The 16,527-nt window shown below is 46.4% G+C and overlaps 1 protein-coding gene across 1 annotated transcript; it reads left to right on the top strand.

The window, feature by feature from the left end:
* The first annotated feature begins 2,126 nt into the window (after window positions 1–2,126).
* On the top strand, window positions 2,127–15,976 carry RAB1A (RAB1A, member RAS oncogene family). Its single transcript, XM_071582077.1, has 6 exons — window positions 2,127–2,512; window positions 8,795–8,867; window positions 10,996–11,091; window positions 12,422–12,517; window positions 13,511–13,642; window positions 13,915–15,976. The coding sequence occupies exons 1-6, from the start codon at window positions 2,127–2,129 to the stop codon at window positions 14,110–14,112; spliced, it is 981 nt and encodes a 326-aa protein (XP_071438178.1). The 3' UTR covers window positions 14,113–15,976.
* The last annotated feature ends 551 nt before the right edge of the window (window positions 15,977–16,527 follow it).

Here is a 16,527-nt window from a genome sequence, read left to right as displayed (position 1 = left end):
ATGGTCTTCTCAGGTATGGACATTATTATTTCCCTGAGATGAAACAGCAACCCAAACTCTTATTAACCTGTGCCCTACTTCAGAAGTAAATCTAATTTGTGGCTTCATAGTTAGCTGGTATTGGTTTGTTCCTGTGTCTCCTCTGACTTTGCTGGGTACATTTATGCAGTGCCACATGTGGCAGAGCCTTATTTATTGTGGCCAGTGAGTATTATTCCTCACAACAGAATAAGGAAATGGAGTGGTTGCACCTTTTTGTTTGAAAAGACTAAAAGACTAAAAGCACAAATGTTAAAAATGTCCCTCCAAAACCAATTCTTGTATTTAGCAGAGAATTAAGTGTTGTCTGTTAAATGAAGTTTGTCATCTGGGATGTTGCTGCACATCTGGTCACCATCCATGGAGTGCCTCAAGAGTTGTGCTGTACACAGAGGAGAGAGTCTCAAAGGATTCACTGAATTTCTGATGGCAAACATCAAACAAAACAGGCATTGTTTCATAAATACAGAGTAATAGAGAAAGGGAAGTGGGAACTTCGATGGCCACCACAGAAGCAGCAAGTACAGCAAGATATGTGGTAGATTCATCTGTAGATTACGTTACCTAAGAAGAAAAGGAACCCCAAACCCTTGGTAACCAATGCTCAGCATTGCCAATTACAGTCAGCACAATTTATTGACTTTTTGTAAGGAAGTGGATGTAACCAAAACCATGAAGAAGCAAGGAGCACGAGTGACTTCTCTTGGTGTTATTGTGGGGAGAAAAAGGGACAGGACTGCAATTTCAGTTCCTCTGGGGCTTCAGCTCTATTCTGCTACTGTCCAAGAGAAAGGGTCCCATTCATGTTGGTTATTTTTGGTGTACTTGGATGTCTGGAAGTCAGTATGTGAACATACAACATCCAAAGCTTCTGCACAGGATGTTACAGTGATCTTGCAATCCACTTGGAAATTGTTCTTCCTGTCCTTTGAGCCTGTTGGAAGATAAACTTTGGTCAGCGTATTATACTATGCCCTTTGTAATGAAATAATGTCGGATAATATGTATTTAGTGGGGATTTAAATTCCCGAGCTGATTACAAGGAGCCGTTAAGACTTGTAAGGTTTAGCAGTGCCCTGTGTGCGAGTCTGGAATGATGTGTAGCATTGTAGTGCTCTCTCTGATGCTGTGGAAAAGACCAGAGCCTAGGAATAAACCTGGGAACATCAACAACCAAAGTGCCAGCGATACAATTTGATGTGAGAATTTGCTGTAAGGGGTTGGCTAGAAAACCAGGCTCCTGTATTCTGAGTTCTTCCAGCTGTAACAGATTGTTTCCTCTGAGGTCCCAGGCGTGAGAGTCTCTCCATGCCACTGTAAAAGCAGCGTAGAAATATTTACTGTTCCCAAAGAACGCTTTGAAATGTGAACCAACTAATGCTCGTATAAAAGCTTGTGATAAAAGCTGTAATGGCAGCGCAAAAAAAGCGTTGTGACTTATCAGTGCATGTGGGGGACAGTGGCCTGACAGCAGCTGGAGATGCCCCGTGGTGCTGCAGGTGCTGCTGCGCTGCCACCGCTGTTCCTCCGAGTGTCGGTGCAACGTTCAGTCCCCAGTTCTGCCCCTCACCCGGCGCGGAGGGAGAACAGGCAGCAGAGCGGGTTCTCCCGTTCCTTCGGGCAGCCGCCGGCCCGACCGCATTCCCGAGGGGCGATGTCCCTCCCACACCCCCCCGGACCAGGGCCGTGGTGGGACACTGAGGACCGATCGGGGCGCGGGGGTCACACCCGGGCGGGGCTGCCTGGGCAGCGCTCGGCGCAGGGGAACGGGAACCACGGGGAGAAATAACGCCCTGTCCGGGCTGCAGCGGGATGGAGGGATAGAGGGGTGGATGGAAGGATGGAAGGATGGAGCCCGGCAGAGGATGGACACAAGGATGTACCCCGGGATGTGTCCTGGGCGCGCGCCGCCGAGGCCCCGCCCCCCGCGCCGAGGCCCCGCCCCCGCCCCGCCCGCGCGCGCCCTCGCCCGAGCTGCCACGTCTGCCCGCTGACGTCACCCCCGGCCGGCGCCCCGCGGCCAATCAGCGGCGCCGCCCGCCGCGCCGAGCCGACGGGGCCGAGGGAAGAAAGGCCGACCAGTGCGCATGCGCTGCCGCTGCCGCAGGGGCCGCCGGGAGAGCGAGTCCTCGAGGGCCGGCCGGGCGGGCCGGTGGCGGCGGCGCGGACTCGGTTTCCCGTGGCGCCCCGCGGCCGCTCCCCGGCCATGTAAGCGCTGCTCGGAGAGCGGCCGCCCCGTTTCCTGGTCGGGCTCCGGCGGCCATTTTGGGCTGAGGCGCAGCGCGGAGGCCGCGGAGCGGACGCGGGCGGACGGGCCGAGCCGAGTGCCGGGCGATCGCGGCTCCCTCGGACCAGCGCACCGCGGAGCGCCTGCCTCGGCGGCGGGAGGTGCCGCCGCACCGCCCCCTCACAGCGCGCTCGCCGTCCCTCGGGCCGCGGGCCCCACGGACATGTCCAGCATGAACCCCGAATAGTGAGTGCGGGGTGGGGCGGCCGCGGGACCGCGCTGGGGGCGCCGCGGGGCGCGGGGGGGACCGGGCCGAGCCCGCGGGTTCCAAGGCCCACCCCCCGTTCCCCCGCCCCGGTCCCCACGGGGCCGCGCCCGGGCCGGGCGGCGGGACGGGAGATGGGGGCTCGGCGGGGCCGCCCCAGGGGGGTCCGGGGTGCCGTGAGGGGTCAGTAGTGTCCTCCCTGCCATCCGGCATCGCCGCCCCAGCGCCCCGGGAGCGCCATCGGGCGCAGCCGGCGGCGATTTTCGCGGAGCTCGGGAAGCACAGCGGGGCCTGGGCTCCAACAAGTGACCGGGGGGGGGGCACCGTCGCCCGGGGAAAGGCGATCAACCCGGCCCGCCGAGGCTCGGCAGCCGGGGGTCCACCCTTTCCCCTGAGCTGCGAGTCATGTGTGTGTCACATGGCTCTTGCAAAACACTTCTTGCCTATGTAGATTTTGCAACGCCGTGCCTTGTTGATGGAGCGTTCTCGGGGCCGACTGGAGCTGAAACAGCACTTGCCTAGAAAGCCTGGTGATGATGACACAGGGCTTTTTGAGGGAGGGTCGTTGTGCGAGTGTGGCCTTTCCCTTTATCCGGCCTGCTCGGGAGTGGGGGTGTCCGGCTCTCTGTTTGGGGGTTGTTTGTGCCCTGGTAACTCCTGGGAGCTGTGTCCTTCCCACCGGGCTGTGGGGAACAGGGAACCTTGTTTGCTCGTTCCCTTTTTTGAGTGGATGAAAGGAGGGACTTGGCGTTAGTTTGAAAAGCACTTTAAAAATCAGCTGCTGTGCTCCCAACCCTTTAACCTTCTAGGGTGTGTTCAGGATTCCGTCACGGGGTCTGGCTTTGCTGACACTCGAGTTCGGAGGTGGTGAAACCACCGTGCCCTCTGATGTCACTCAGCTCGCTCCGTACTGAAACCCACGTTTGGGGTGACATTGCTGCTCTGGGTACCCGTGGACTCTGCGTCTGGGAGACAGTGCAACAACCTCTGTCGTCCCAACCTGCTTTTCCACACAGCTGAGTCTCCCGACTCTCCTGTCTGTAGCTCCTGTGGCTGTTTGCACAAATGTTAACTCTGGGTCCACTAAAATCACCTGAGGAGCAAACAAGTATCACCAGCCAGTGTGAGGCAGCAGGCGAAGACCAAGAGGTACAGCCAGGAACTCGAGTTACATCTTGGCAAGATTGCACCCAAACTTGCTCGTGTCCTTTAGGAAAACACCCAAACAGTAGCTGGAGGTATTCAAGGGATGAAAAGCCAACAAACTGGTGGTGTCTCTGTGGCCCTGATGGCTCTCAAGAGTTAAACTCAAATTTACCTTGCAGAATTTCTGAGTTTTAACACCTGCAAAGTGTTAGGCAGCTAACAGAAACGGGTCAAAGCGGGCTTTTTCAAAACATGGATTTGTTTTTGCTTTTCCTGAAGTGTCACTGCTCTCTAGAATGATGCAGAAAGTCCTTCCCTGTAAGGAGGTACTGAATGCTGCTTTGAGGAGGGGGGGGAAACGTTTTCTTCTCAGTGAAGAGTGCTTGTTCTTGAAAGTGAAACCAAGAGGAAAAGCTGTATTTTGAGATTAACTTGTAGTGTTAAATTGCCACTTCCTGGAAGAGTTTTGTCTGCAGGATGAGGGGAGGGCATAGGAAGGGTGTGGTGAGATGGACAGAAAATACCTGTCACTGTAATTGGTGTACTTGGGTCCGTGTTAAACCAGGAGTAAGATTTAAGGGATTAGGACATTATTCCTTCTAGTTCCCTGTAACAGGTATGTCCATTTTTCCTCTTAGAAGTGCCTTGCCTATAATGTAACACATTCTCACTTCCTTATCACAGCTTTAGATCAGGCTGTAGCCCCAAGTTCTCTCTTCTGGGCATTCCAAAACTCAGTCAGAAGTCAGTGGGATAGTTAAAATTTCTTACTGCTTCCTTCAGTTTTCCTGTTAACGTTACAGGATTAGGATCTGCTCGTGTCAGGGTCTGATGGGGGAGGGATGTGTGAAACTTCAGGGCTGTGGGACTGCCTGGTGGACTCTTTTCCTTGAGTGCAGGAGCTGAGAAGGAGTGGATGAGATACTAGAGTTAGTATTTGGAAGCTAAATTCTGAAAACACTGTCAGCCTAACACTGGGGTGTGTTCCTTCTGTGTTTCTCCCTCCCTGCTGGTGTTTAAATGTGCAAAATGTCAGTGTTGACTGTTGTGACCAGATCGTGTCAGGTTCAGCATGTCCTACCCCTTCTGCAACTTGCATGTACTTGGCTGACCTGCATAAACACACTGGTGGGTGCACTGATAGCCAAGTCTTACCAGAAAGATCTTGATTAGTGTTCTGTAGTGTCTGGATCTTATTCTAGATACCTGCAAGCACAGATGAAGAAATTAAGTAGGTTTTGGAGTAAATCTGGGGGTTTATTTGCGTTCTTCAGGAGTGTTAGAGAAAACCTGTGAGGGGATTTCAGTGTTATGGGAGAGCTCCTGAGTTGCTGGAATCATCTGATGAAATACTTTGTGCTCTAACCTTTCTAAACAGCAATCTGCGATGCAAAGTGGCATTACGTCTTCTGGGTTCTGTTTACTTACACAAACAGTGTGTGATCGGAGTGACAGTCATGCTCTTCAGTAAAATTTCTGGGGTTGTAGAACAAAGACTGAGGATTGAGGCTGCCCGAGTACCTGTTTACAGTAAACTTGCAGTGCCATCAGTGATTAAAGCCGATTCCAGGAGTTCCTTGTTGGAGACAGATGACTACCTAGTCTTGTCTGTTTGGGCATAAAACCTTCCTGGCATTTAGAAAATGCCTCCCTGTGTAAACAGCAATACCTTGGAGGCCCGGAGGTCCCTTGTTCCACACAGCTTGGGCCGGGTCTGTCCTTCGCTTGATTTCCTGGTTTTCTGCTGAGCTGCTGACACAGGACGTGCACATAAGAGGAGGATGCTGAACTGCTCAAAACATCAGCAGGCCTGGTTTAGAGGTGCCTTTTTTTTTCTTTTGCAAGAGACAGTTAAACTTCACATATTTGTCCTTTGTCTCTTGGGCAAGAGGAAGTTACTGTATCCCCTTTGTGATGGGAGGCGTTTGGAAGCCTCACTCCTACTGACTGAACCTGCCTTGCCGCACATGCTCTTCCAGTGTCATCTCTCGAAGGGTGCCAAGTGCGACTTGCTCATGTAAATGGTGAGAAAGAATGGAATGATTAACCTGAATTCCTACTGTCCCCCAAGTAGTGTGGAAAAGGCTGTGCTGGATAGCTCAGCCAGCTTTATGAAGGTTCCCTAAAGTGCAGGAGCTCATGAGTTTAAGTCTTCTGGTTTAAAGAGCAGAATTCAGTGCCTTCAGAAATGGTGGTGCAGCTCTTTGGGAGTAAATGCCAAAATTAACCTGTGTGGCTTGTTGGACACATCGCTGCAGTTGAACCCACTTACAGAAGTATTCTATTGGTGTAGTTCAGTGTAGAAGTAATTTCTGCAGGTTTTTGTAGGTTGTTTTAATTTTATTTGATTTGAACTGTTGCTGTACTTGAGGATTGTCTCAAACATTACACTGAGTAACAGGCTGCATGGTTGGATCTCAGCCCTTCTGTATGGGCATCTTTATGGGTTTTAAAGCTTTAAAAGGTACAGCTTCCAAACTGTCCTTGGAAAGGAAGGCACTATATTATTGGAATATGGAGTGTTTTAAAAAATTAGAAACCTAAATTGCAAGGTTCTCTTTCGGTTTCCCAATTGATGCAGGTCTAAGCATCAGTCTTGCTTATCTGGCAGAAGGAGGTTTTTGTGCCACAACACCAGTTTCTGAGGTCACAGGCAGAGCTAACTCAGGAAAGGCTCTTCCCAGCCCTGCTGGAGCTGGACTGGTGCTGGCCCTGGTTTGGTGGGGGTGAGACAGGTTGCTTAAGACCACCATGTGAGCCTGTGGTTATCACTTGCTTCTGGAAATACTGAAGCCCAAAGTGAGGGAAGGTCTGAATAGCAAAGATGTCAAAGCCAGTATTTAAGGCTTCCGAGTTCTTGTGTTAACAATAGTCCTGTGTATAAGCTGTTATTGTTCTTGTTTGCTTCTGAACAGTAACACTTAATGGCAGGGTAGGTTTGGTTGGGAGCTGCTGGTAGTGCCAAGATAACAGAGAAAGACAAATTACTTGATGTCTGGGCGAACCTGAATTACCCTTGCAAGCAAGAGGAGGCTTCTAAGTGACTCTCAGACTCAGAGCTAAAGCCTTTCCTATACCAGGAAGGAGTTGCCTTTTTCTACTAATTTTAGTGAAGACAATGTAGTGTTAATATTCAAGTGTCAGTATCCTTAAGGGGGTTATTATGTGCTGCAAACTCTTAACACTTTCAAATGTATTAGTGCTTACTTTGAGTAATATGTAACTTCAGGATTGCTGAAAATTCTGGGTATGAAACTAAGCAACCAGAACTTCCTGCTGGAGTCAGAAGGAGCTGTGGGAAGGCTGAGGCTTCATGGTGGGGAAGAAGGCAGAGGTGTAACAGTGGGCTGGGTCTTGCAGCTCTTGTACTTCACCTTGGTCTCCAGGTTACAGAGAGTTTCTGCTGCTTTTAGGGAACTAAACAATTAGTTGGGGGTAAGAAGTTTTTTAATCAGTAATAAAGCTTCAGTCATCTTGAATCTGTCAAGATATGTGGGTTGTGATGCAATATAACTGAGGTCCCCTGAATGCTTTGGGTTAATAACTGTCACCCTCCTAAAACCATCTTGCCTTGTATTAGTACATGACTTGACTGGTGGAATGGTGACTTCTGTGACTGCAAGCTGGTAGGTATCCTTTGACTTTGATTATTCTTTCTAAGTACTTTGAGTGCTTTTAGCTTTTCACTGTGAGGGAAGGTTGCATTTTAAGGATTAGCTTGTTAGTTGCTACATTTACCACTCCTGACTTCTCTCCAGCCTTGAGAGGAGTGCTCTAGAAACTGGAAGTTTCAGCTGGGTGTGTTCCTGCAGCCCAGGGCACCAGCCAAGGTGAGAGTCTCTTGGGCACCAAGCAGAGGAGGGGTGAAAAGCTGAGCAGCTGACCATCTGCTTGGCTGTTATCAGCTAGGGATGGATGCAGTTTCCTGGCTGGATTCCTGCCAGCCAGAGTCAATGGCAGTGCTGGGGAATAGTAGGTGGGGACAGTTGATTTCAGGCATTTACATAAACTTAAACTTTACTAAGCGTGGTTAAGTGGGCATAAATATATGTCTGTTAAACCCTTGTGGTTAAATGAGAACAGGAGTTACTCCTTACTACTACAGGGCTGAAGAGTTGTAAACTGAGAATGAGTTAGTGTAGTACTTGAAAATCAAAATAACTTGTGTAAGTGGTGGTTTGTTACTTTTTCTCTGCTACTTGTTCTCTAGTATGAAATTTCCCCATTAGTCTTAGGACTCACACAGAAATTTACGTTTGGCCAACAATGAGATCTTCACTATTCTTTAAAGTGTAAATCTAGGTTGGTCACTAATGACACTGTACTTCTTCTTTAATGTTGGGAAGACTCAACACTTGGCAAGAAAAGAATTGTCAGCTCTTCCAGTGTACCTTGAGAATTGCTGGTGTTGTGCCTGACATCCCCCAGAGATGTGTCCTCATCTGGCAGTAACTTTAGTTTTAATTCCTGAAAGGCAGGTGGAGTATTGGTCACTGCTAATGGTCTGTCCTGGAAGGTGGATGCTCATTTTGCTTTAACAGGCCACTACACTTAAGTGTTCATAGTTTGTGTACTGAAATTGCATATTATGCTGTTACATTCTGCTGGAACTTAAATGTGGGTAACTTGAACTGAGGAAAGAATGCTTTAATTTGGGCAGTTCGTGATGTTTGTGAAGCCTCTGACTCTGAAGATGCAGAGAAAATGGCTCTGGTGGGCAGCAGGCTGTTACTGCCACCTGCATATTGTTTGAGTTACTCAACCAAGCAGTGAGGCTTTCACTTAATTGCAAAGCATGATTTTCATCTCTGCTAAGCCACAAAGGGCTGGAGTAGGACTGTGTTAGTCTTGCTGATTGTCCCACTAATATCCCCAGAGTAACTTCCTAGCAAGGCCCAGTTCCACACAAATGCTGTGTCCAGAGCAACTACTTCACACTTCCCTTACCGAGTAAATTGTGAATGTCTAAACCAGAAAGAGGAGCTTGGAGCTGTAGGTGAATTTCCTAGCAGTGAATTAATTTACCCTTCTCAAACATCATAATACACTGGCTGTAACAAACTTGGTTCTTGACAGTGTTTTTCATCAAGTGACCTAATTTTTTTTTCCTTCTGCAGTGACTATTTATTCAAGCTACTTCTGATTGGAGACTCCGGTGTTGGGAAATCTTGCCTTCTACTTAGGTTTGCAGTAAGTGATCCTGCTTGAAAACTTCATGTAAAAAAGCTGCTTAGCAAGAACTCTCCATTCCAGTAGTTCCTGTAGCAGGGTTGGTGTCTGTCAGATCTGCTATACCAAGGAGTAACTATAGTATTGCTAAGCCCTCCTGTCTACTGAATTTGTTTCTAGCTGATGTATTTGAGTAAATTAAAAGAAATAATATCAAGACTATGTCCAGTTAGGTTTAACTCTAAATTTTCTGTTACTAAAGAACAAGGTATCTTAATTTAACTTCCATCATTTCAGTAGTGTCGAACAGTGAAGATGAAAGTCCATACTTGTATTCTGCCATGTGTGTCTTCAGGCATGAGGGGTACAAATGTGTCAGGGCAAGACCTTGATCAGTTACTACTTGATAAGAACATTTTCTGCCAGATGAAGTTTTGTAGCTGCATTGAAAAGATCTACCAGTTGTTTAGTCAGAGGAGCAATTTAAATAATAATCTGAGAATAATGAGACCTTATGCCTCCTTTAGTGAATGTTAAAATTGCTGATGGGCTGCTCTGGCTGAAATTTGACTCAAGAAGCTTTAGTTTTCCTGTCTACAAGAAAATTTACTATGGGTTTGACAGCTCTTAGTAGAAAAATCTGAAGTCCATTGAACTTCTTATCTATGTCTGTGCTAAAGTGCAGCTTTATGTTGCCATGGGAGGAGAGGAAGAAAGGGAGAATATGGAACTTAGAAAAGTGTGGTGCTGCTTCAGGGTGATGGCAGAATTCTCACAGCCTGAACGAGTGCTCTGGGCACCTCTGGGAAGCACCTGGGGTGTTACTAATATGAGATGGTGGTCTGGGGTGTACAAACAGCCTCAGTTACAGCCACTGTAGCTGCTGGTGGTGCAGTGTTAGGGCAGGGAGGCACTAAAACCAGTGTGAACAGGAGAGGGATGTCACCTGTTCTGCTCACAGCATGGAGGCAGTGGATTGGAAGTACTCCCAGAGCAGCCCAGCCTGCTTCTCTAGCAGATACTTTTGAATTAATTCTGGTTTCATGTGAATAATCCAACTTTTTGATAGCCAGCTTAAGTTTGTGCTCAGCTATCTAGTGTTTTTTCAACTAAGTGGCTTTCTCCTTTGGAAAAATGTGACTTTCCAGCTAAGCTGTTTTACCCTGACATAAGGAATTACCACAGCATTCATTTACCTGTGTTCTTCCTGCTGTAGGTTAAACTTCAGGCTTTTCAAACATACCCTTCTGAGCACTGAAATGTTAAGGAAATAAATGTCATGTCATTCTGAAAGGCTTAATATTTTATTCTTGCTTGAATGTATTACCTAAGATGTCTTCCATTCACAGCCCAAATAAATCCTTTGCTTTTCTGATACCTACTGGTTGCATAAAGCCTTTTGTGGTATCTTGTACAGGAAGTTCTGTCCTACAGGTACTTCAGGAATAAAAACTTCCTTCATGCTGACAAGCTGACAATCAGTAGGAGGTAGCAAATGCTGATCCAGCACTTCTGTGTGCTCTAAGGCCTGCTGGAGGCTGCAGCCAGGTCCCTGCAAGCTGCTGAACAGTGTTTTCCTTCCTGTATTGACACAGGCTGAGAGCAGAGGGCTTAGCACAAGTACCTGAGCTGTGTAACTCTACCCTGCCTTGGCAACCATCTGCAGCAGAGGGTCTGAAATTCATGGGTGGAGTGTGACTGAGGCAAAGCCTCTGACTTGCTGTGGGTGGCTGCTGTAAAAAACAGATGAAAAACCATCAAAGGACAATAAAAATATGATGCATTTTATTAACCACAGTGGTTATTCTAAGTGGCTCTTCAGTCTGCCAACATGAGCAAAGACTGGATTTTACACTACAGTTCCCAAGGACTTAACACTGCAGGATTTCCAGGAAAAAAGGCTTTTTTTTTTACTAGTTTTTGAACCGCAGATCTAGTTATTTTTGTTGTGCTTTTGAAAAACCTTGCAGAAGTTTTGAAAAGTAGATACTTGGTGGATAAACCAAGCTGTCTCTTGGACTTTGCCATGAGCAATCAGGCTGGTTTTCCAAGGAAATGAAGTACCTTTGTCTGCCTGGTGCATAATGAAGGAGGTGGCTGCAGAATAGGTGCAGCAGATGCCTTGACTTACATTCACTCTCTCTCCTAGGATGACACGTACACAGAAAGTTACATCAGCACGATTGGTGTGGACTTCAAAATCAGAACTATAGAACTAGATGGGAAAACAATCAAGCTTCAGATAGTAAGTAGTATTTCTCAACTCCTGGGTACTTTAATCTGTTGGAACGCAGAATTATATTCATAACTGTTGGTAGTTATCTTTGTACTTTAATCATTAAAAATGTAAGTGATATCTTTGCTGTTAAGAGGCCAGGCAGTTTTCACAAGATTCCAAGACTTCCCATATCCTGTCCTTGAAGAACAATGTTTATTATCAAGGCTATTTGCTTAAAAGAGGAGAGAGTCCTGGAGAGTGCTCTTGTATCAAAATTGGTGTAGTTCTGCAGTATTTATCAAGGATTTGTCTAAGTGCAGGAATACCACCCAGTTGTTTTGTCCAAGATGCCTGAATTCCACAGCAGTTGTTACCAGCAGACTGCACTGTCTGGTTCTGGAAGCTGCTTTTGTTGACCTGAGTGGAAAAACTGACACAAAGCCTTGTAACTGGCCTGTCTGCCTTAGCATGGGGTGGTGCTGCTTTTGGCCTTTCACTTGGAATAAACAGGGGAAGAGACTTGGCAGTTCTTTAATCTTGAAGCACTCTAAGAGGGTGACTGGTGTAATGAAATCCAGTATCTGTGCAAGGTCACACAATCCTTGTCAGCCACTGCTTCCAGCTCATGCAGAGGCTCTCAGGACTTGACAGCAATGACTCAGGGATTCCATGTTGAAGAGCAGGAGTCCAGCTTAGAGCCAGAAGCGTGACCCTCCCAGACTGTAATGGCACTGTCCTGAGTATAGAGCAGCCCACTGGAAATGCTGTCACTGCTGAATTCTGTCAGAGTTGGTTTTTAACATGCAGTCAGCCCTGCCTCCTCTTGATGTGGCTCCAGGGAGCTGTTTGGGCGAGTGCTGTTCCTGTCCTGGGTGGGGGAAGAGGTCAAGAACTAAACCCCTCCTTAAGTCTCACAGCAGGAGAAGGGAACTGTGTTGTGTTTAAATACCTTTGCTGGAGCTCCTATGCCAAGGAAGTTGCAGGGAGTGGTCATGTTGGAGACCCACAGCTCTGACCTTATTCCTAACCAAGCCCTGGCCTGTATTTGTTCTTCTAACCACTGAACCGTGGCTTCTCCATGGGTCAAAACTGCTTAATGTTTTCCTCAGCAAGATCTCTTGGCTACACTTGGCTGAAATCAAGCAAATGAGCACTTTAGAAAAGTGCCTACCCAAGTGTAATTCTTCTCAGCTAAAACACTTGATCTCCTCAAGTCCTGTTTGATTCACACAGTTTCAGAGCCACTTCTGCAGCTGTGACATGGGTATGGTTGTAGTTGGGTGATCCTCTGAGCTGTATTTCTGCAAGCTGGTGTGTAACTCTGGCACAGTAACTGACCCTGTTCCTTGTCTTGTAGTGGGACACAGCGGGACAGGAGAGGTTTCGAACTATCACTTCCAGTTACTATAGAGGAGCTCACGGCATCATAGTGGTGTATGATGTTACAGATCAGGTAAGTGTTAAACCTGCACCTGGACAGTTTCTCTGGGCTGATAAGTAAATAAAACCAGGAGTTTAACAACTGGGCATGTCTTAAGGAGACAGTGACACAGTTCTCCAGGCTGTGCTAAGGTTTATCAAGCCAAATGTACGTGTTTGTCTTCAGCTTGGGGTGGAACACAGAAATAAAAGGAGCAGTGGGATTTGTGGCTCTAAAACAATTGTATTTTAGGCTTAACCTCAAACTTGCTGAGCAGGGTATTGATTGTTCTGTGTGGATACTTCTCACCCTGCCTTTGACTTCTCAGACTTCCTGAGTTACTGATGGAAGTTGTTGAAAGATTTCTGAATGTGCTTGAACTTTGCTCTACAGTGAAAATGGGCATTTGGAACAGCAAATGGTCAGCCTGTGTGCAGCTTACAACTGAGCCAGTGTTTTCTGTGAAAGGATCTCTGAAGATCACAGGTGCAGTTAGCCTGTTTGAAGAGCACTTGGGAAGTGTAGGGTTTCCTTAATTAATAGAAAAAGAACAATTGTGTTCAATTGCTAACTGGAATATTAGTCCAGCATTTCTGCAGTCAAAGGTTATTCCAGCATATCTACAATAAGGTGGTTTGCACCTGATACCTGGTGCTTTGTAAATCTGTGGGATTCTTCTGGTTTCAGCTGTGTGCTGTGTTTCTTATCTCTGCTACAGGAAAAGGAGGAAGAGTCCCAGATTGTGGAAGCTCTTGAATACTCAAGATATGGAACAGGGAAGAGTAACAGGGGGAGGGAGGAGTGCAGGAAGGGCCGATTGTGTAGGGCTTGGAGCAGGACCTTGGGAGCTGTATAGACCCTGTGTGTGGCTGCCTTGTCCTGAAGCAGGGATGGCAACATTAGAGTTCTCTCCTGTGGTAGTTAATCACATTGATTAGGGCACTGCTATATTTTCTTTCCTGGTCATTACCAAAGTGCTGAACTTCCCTCTCCAAGGGTCTTGCTTACAGTTCTCTCATCTTGTAGGAGTCTTTCAATAATGTGAAGCAGTGGCTGCAGGAGATAGACCGTTATGCCAGTGAAAATGTCAACAAGTTGTTGGTGGGGAACAAATGTGATCTGACCACAAAGAAAGTAGTAGACTATACAACAGCAAAGGTATGTTGATGCAAACACCTGTGCTTGCTTGGTTAAGCAGCTGCTCTGGTTTGTAGTGCACTGAAGTTCCAGTGCAGGGAAGTGCTGTGGAACAGGGATGTTGGGGTGCCACAGGTGGGGGCTGTTAATGACCCCCTGCCCTGCAGGTCAGACTGGAGATGGGATGTGGGGTGGAATCCAGGAACTTGTGGCTCATCCAGCAGTGCTCCAGGAAAGGAGGTGAGCGATGAACCTGTCTAAGGGCTTACTGTTTGCTGTTTCTCGATTTGCAGGAATTTGCAGATTCCCTTGGAATTCCCTTTTTGGAAACCAGTGCAAAGAATGCCACAAATGTAGAACAGTCTTTCATGACCATGGCTGCTGAGATTAAAAAACGGATGGGCCCGGGAGCGACAGCTGGTGGTGCAGAGAAGTCCAATGTTAAAATTCAGAGCACTCCAGTCAAGCAGTCTACTGGAGGTTGCTGCTAAAACTTGCCTCCCCCCCTTTTGTCTCACAACAATGAATTTGCAATCTGAACCCAAGTGAAAAAAAAATTGCCTGAATTGTACTGTATGTAGCTGCACTACAACAGATTCTTACCGTCTCCACAAAGGTCAGAGATTGTAAATGGTCAATACTGACTTTTTTTATTCCCGTGACTCAAGACAGCTAACTTCATTTTCAGAACTGTTTTAAACCTTTGTGTGCTGGTTTATAAATGTGTAATCCTTGTTGCTTTTCCTGATACCAGACTGTTTCCTGTGGTTGGTTAGGATGTATTTTTGTTTTGATGTTTCTATTGGCATGTTTAGATGTCAGGTTTAGTCTTCTGAAGATGAAGTTTAGCCATTTTGTATCAAACAGCACAACAGTGTCTGTCACTTTCCATGCATAAAATTTAGTAAGATATATGTAAGATCTGATTTGCTAGTTCCTTCTTGTAGAATTATAAATGGAGAGATCACACTATCTGATTAATAGTTTCTTCATACTCTGCATATAATTTGTGGCTGCAGAATATTGTAATTTGTTGCACAATATGTAACAAAACTGAAAAATGTTTAATAAATATTGTACTTATTGGAAGTAATATCAAACTGTATGGTGATAAATAGTGTCTTAATTTGTATGGCTAAGGGGGAAATCAGGCTTGCATTGTGCACAAAAACATATCTGTGTGTGCAGCCACGGCTCTCAGACCTCCTGATAGACCAGAGACCTTCCCTGCAACTCAGACCAGTGGCTGTGGCCCCAAAGCCTGAGCTGTCATGGTGCTTAAGGCATGTTTGCTGTACCAGAAACACCCAGCCACTGTTCATGGGGGCATAATGCACTCTGAATGTACAACAGTTCCCTAACTTAGTCTTGGAACTTAATTTATTTCTCAAGGACTCTACTTAGGGAATTCCTGTCAGCTTTGCATAGTAGGGGAGAGAACAGTATTTCCCTAACATGAGTGATTTCAGCATAACCTTGAGGAGGAGGTATAACTTTCTACCAGTATATTCTGTCTTTTCTATATACTGTTAATTCCATCCTCTTTTAATCAATACTCTTCTGACTTAGTGCAACAGCTTAGCTTCTATTCTGTTCTGCAGCGAGACACAGGAGGGTGACAAGGGGGCAGGAGGCCCCCCACCAACTGTTGCTCAAAGTAGGCGCTATCTCAAATAATTTGGAACTAACCAGCAGCCAAGAGGTTTTGGATGGTGTGTGATTCTTTGTACAGAGCTAATCAAATCATTAGTGCCTGATGTCTAGCTAAAAGCCACAGGAAAGCTAGCCTATAACACTTCCTATACATGTAAAATTGTTCAGCTTTATCTAAACTCAAATGTTCAGCCTATTCTGTAAATAGTCTCATGTTTGAAAGACCATGTAACATTCTCCTAGTAGTAAATACACCCTGTGATAGTAAAAATATAGCCTAGGTATGTTGTGAGGTATAAACTAAAACTGGTGCAAATATCCTCTGAATTTTTTTGGGGGGTGGGGGGTGACTTTGGCTAACAGCTTTCTTCAACATAGTTGCATAAATCAACAGGCAATTGTAATACATAAAGTATTGTCATGGTTAAGTTGAACTCTTCCACTTGAGACCTTCACAATAAAGTGATGTGCTTTCTAGTAGAGATGTGCTTGTTGGTATAATTCATTATCAATGTGAGTGGCTGCTCCTTGAGAGCAGGAGCAGCAGTGAGGGGGTCAGGAATCGGAGCAGACGGAGGTGTGTTGAGGGTAAAACATCTTCCCTTCAGAGAGTGCACAAATGAACTTCAATGTCGAGATGCCTGCTGCATACTATCCAAACCAATGTTAATATATACAGTAATAAAAGCATTGCAAAACCAACTTGGGCTACACCAGGTGTTTGGTGGTTATTTGTTTCCCCCTCAGTCATGACTGGGTCACTGTGCTGGTGCTGTTCAATGCTGGCAGGCTGAGGGGTGTGATGAGGGCAGAGCAGGCCAAAAAATTCATGGGAAAAGGGCAGTGCAGTCTTACCTGTGAGCTGGAATACTAAATACTTTTGATATAATGGGTCAAAACAACTGCCTTGAAGCTGTGAGGATGTAGATGAGGGAATATAAAAACCCCCACAAACCCCACTAAATCATTGGTTGTAACTACTTCAGTTGAGCTGTGCTTTCAGCTATCACCTGTGCAGAACAGAAACCTCATTGTGTGCTGTTCACAGGAAGGGGAGGAAGTGATGTATTCTGCACAGCAACAGGATGTTCATCATTTAAAGGTTAATTAAAGCAAAGTACCAACATTCTGTAACTTCCTTTGTTTTGGCCACTTACCTTGTTAAGCTGCTTCAGAAATGCCCTTTCTGTTAAAAGGGTTTGAAAACCCTTGATGAAGGTTCTCTGATCAGTAATTAACTGCAGTAGCTGTAA

Source organism: Pithys albifrons, chromosome 2 (genome assembly GCF_047495875.1).
Source record: "Pithys albifrons albifrons isolate INPA30051 chromosome 2, PitAlb_v1, whole genome shotgun sequence".
In the NCBI taxonomy this organism is placed as follows: domain Eukaryota; kingdom Metazoa; phylum Chordata; class Aves; order Passeriformes; family Thamnophilidae; genus Pithys; species Pithys albifrons.
This window is presented reverse-complemented; position numbering and strand designations above follow the sequence as displayed.

Coding starts and splice junctions, on each gene's coding strand:
- RAB1A (XM_071582077.1), top strand. CDS start 2,127: ATGCGCTGCCGCTGCCGCAGGGGCCGCCGGGAGAGCGAGTCCTCGAGG. Junction 2,513..8,794: donor TCCAGCATGAACCCCGAATA/GTGAGTGCGGGG, acceptor TTCCTTCTGCAG/TGACTATTTATTCAAGCTAC. Junction 13,643..13,914: donor TAGACTATACAACAGCAAAG/GTATGTTGATGC, acceptor CTCGATTTGCAG/GAATTTGCAGATTCCCTTGG.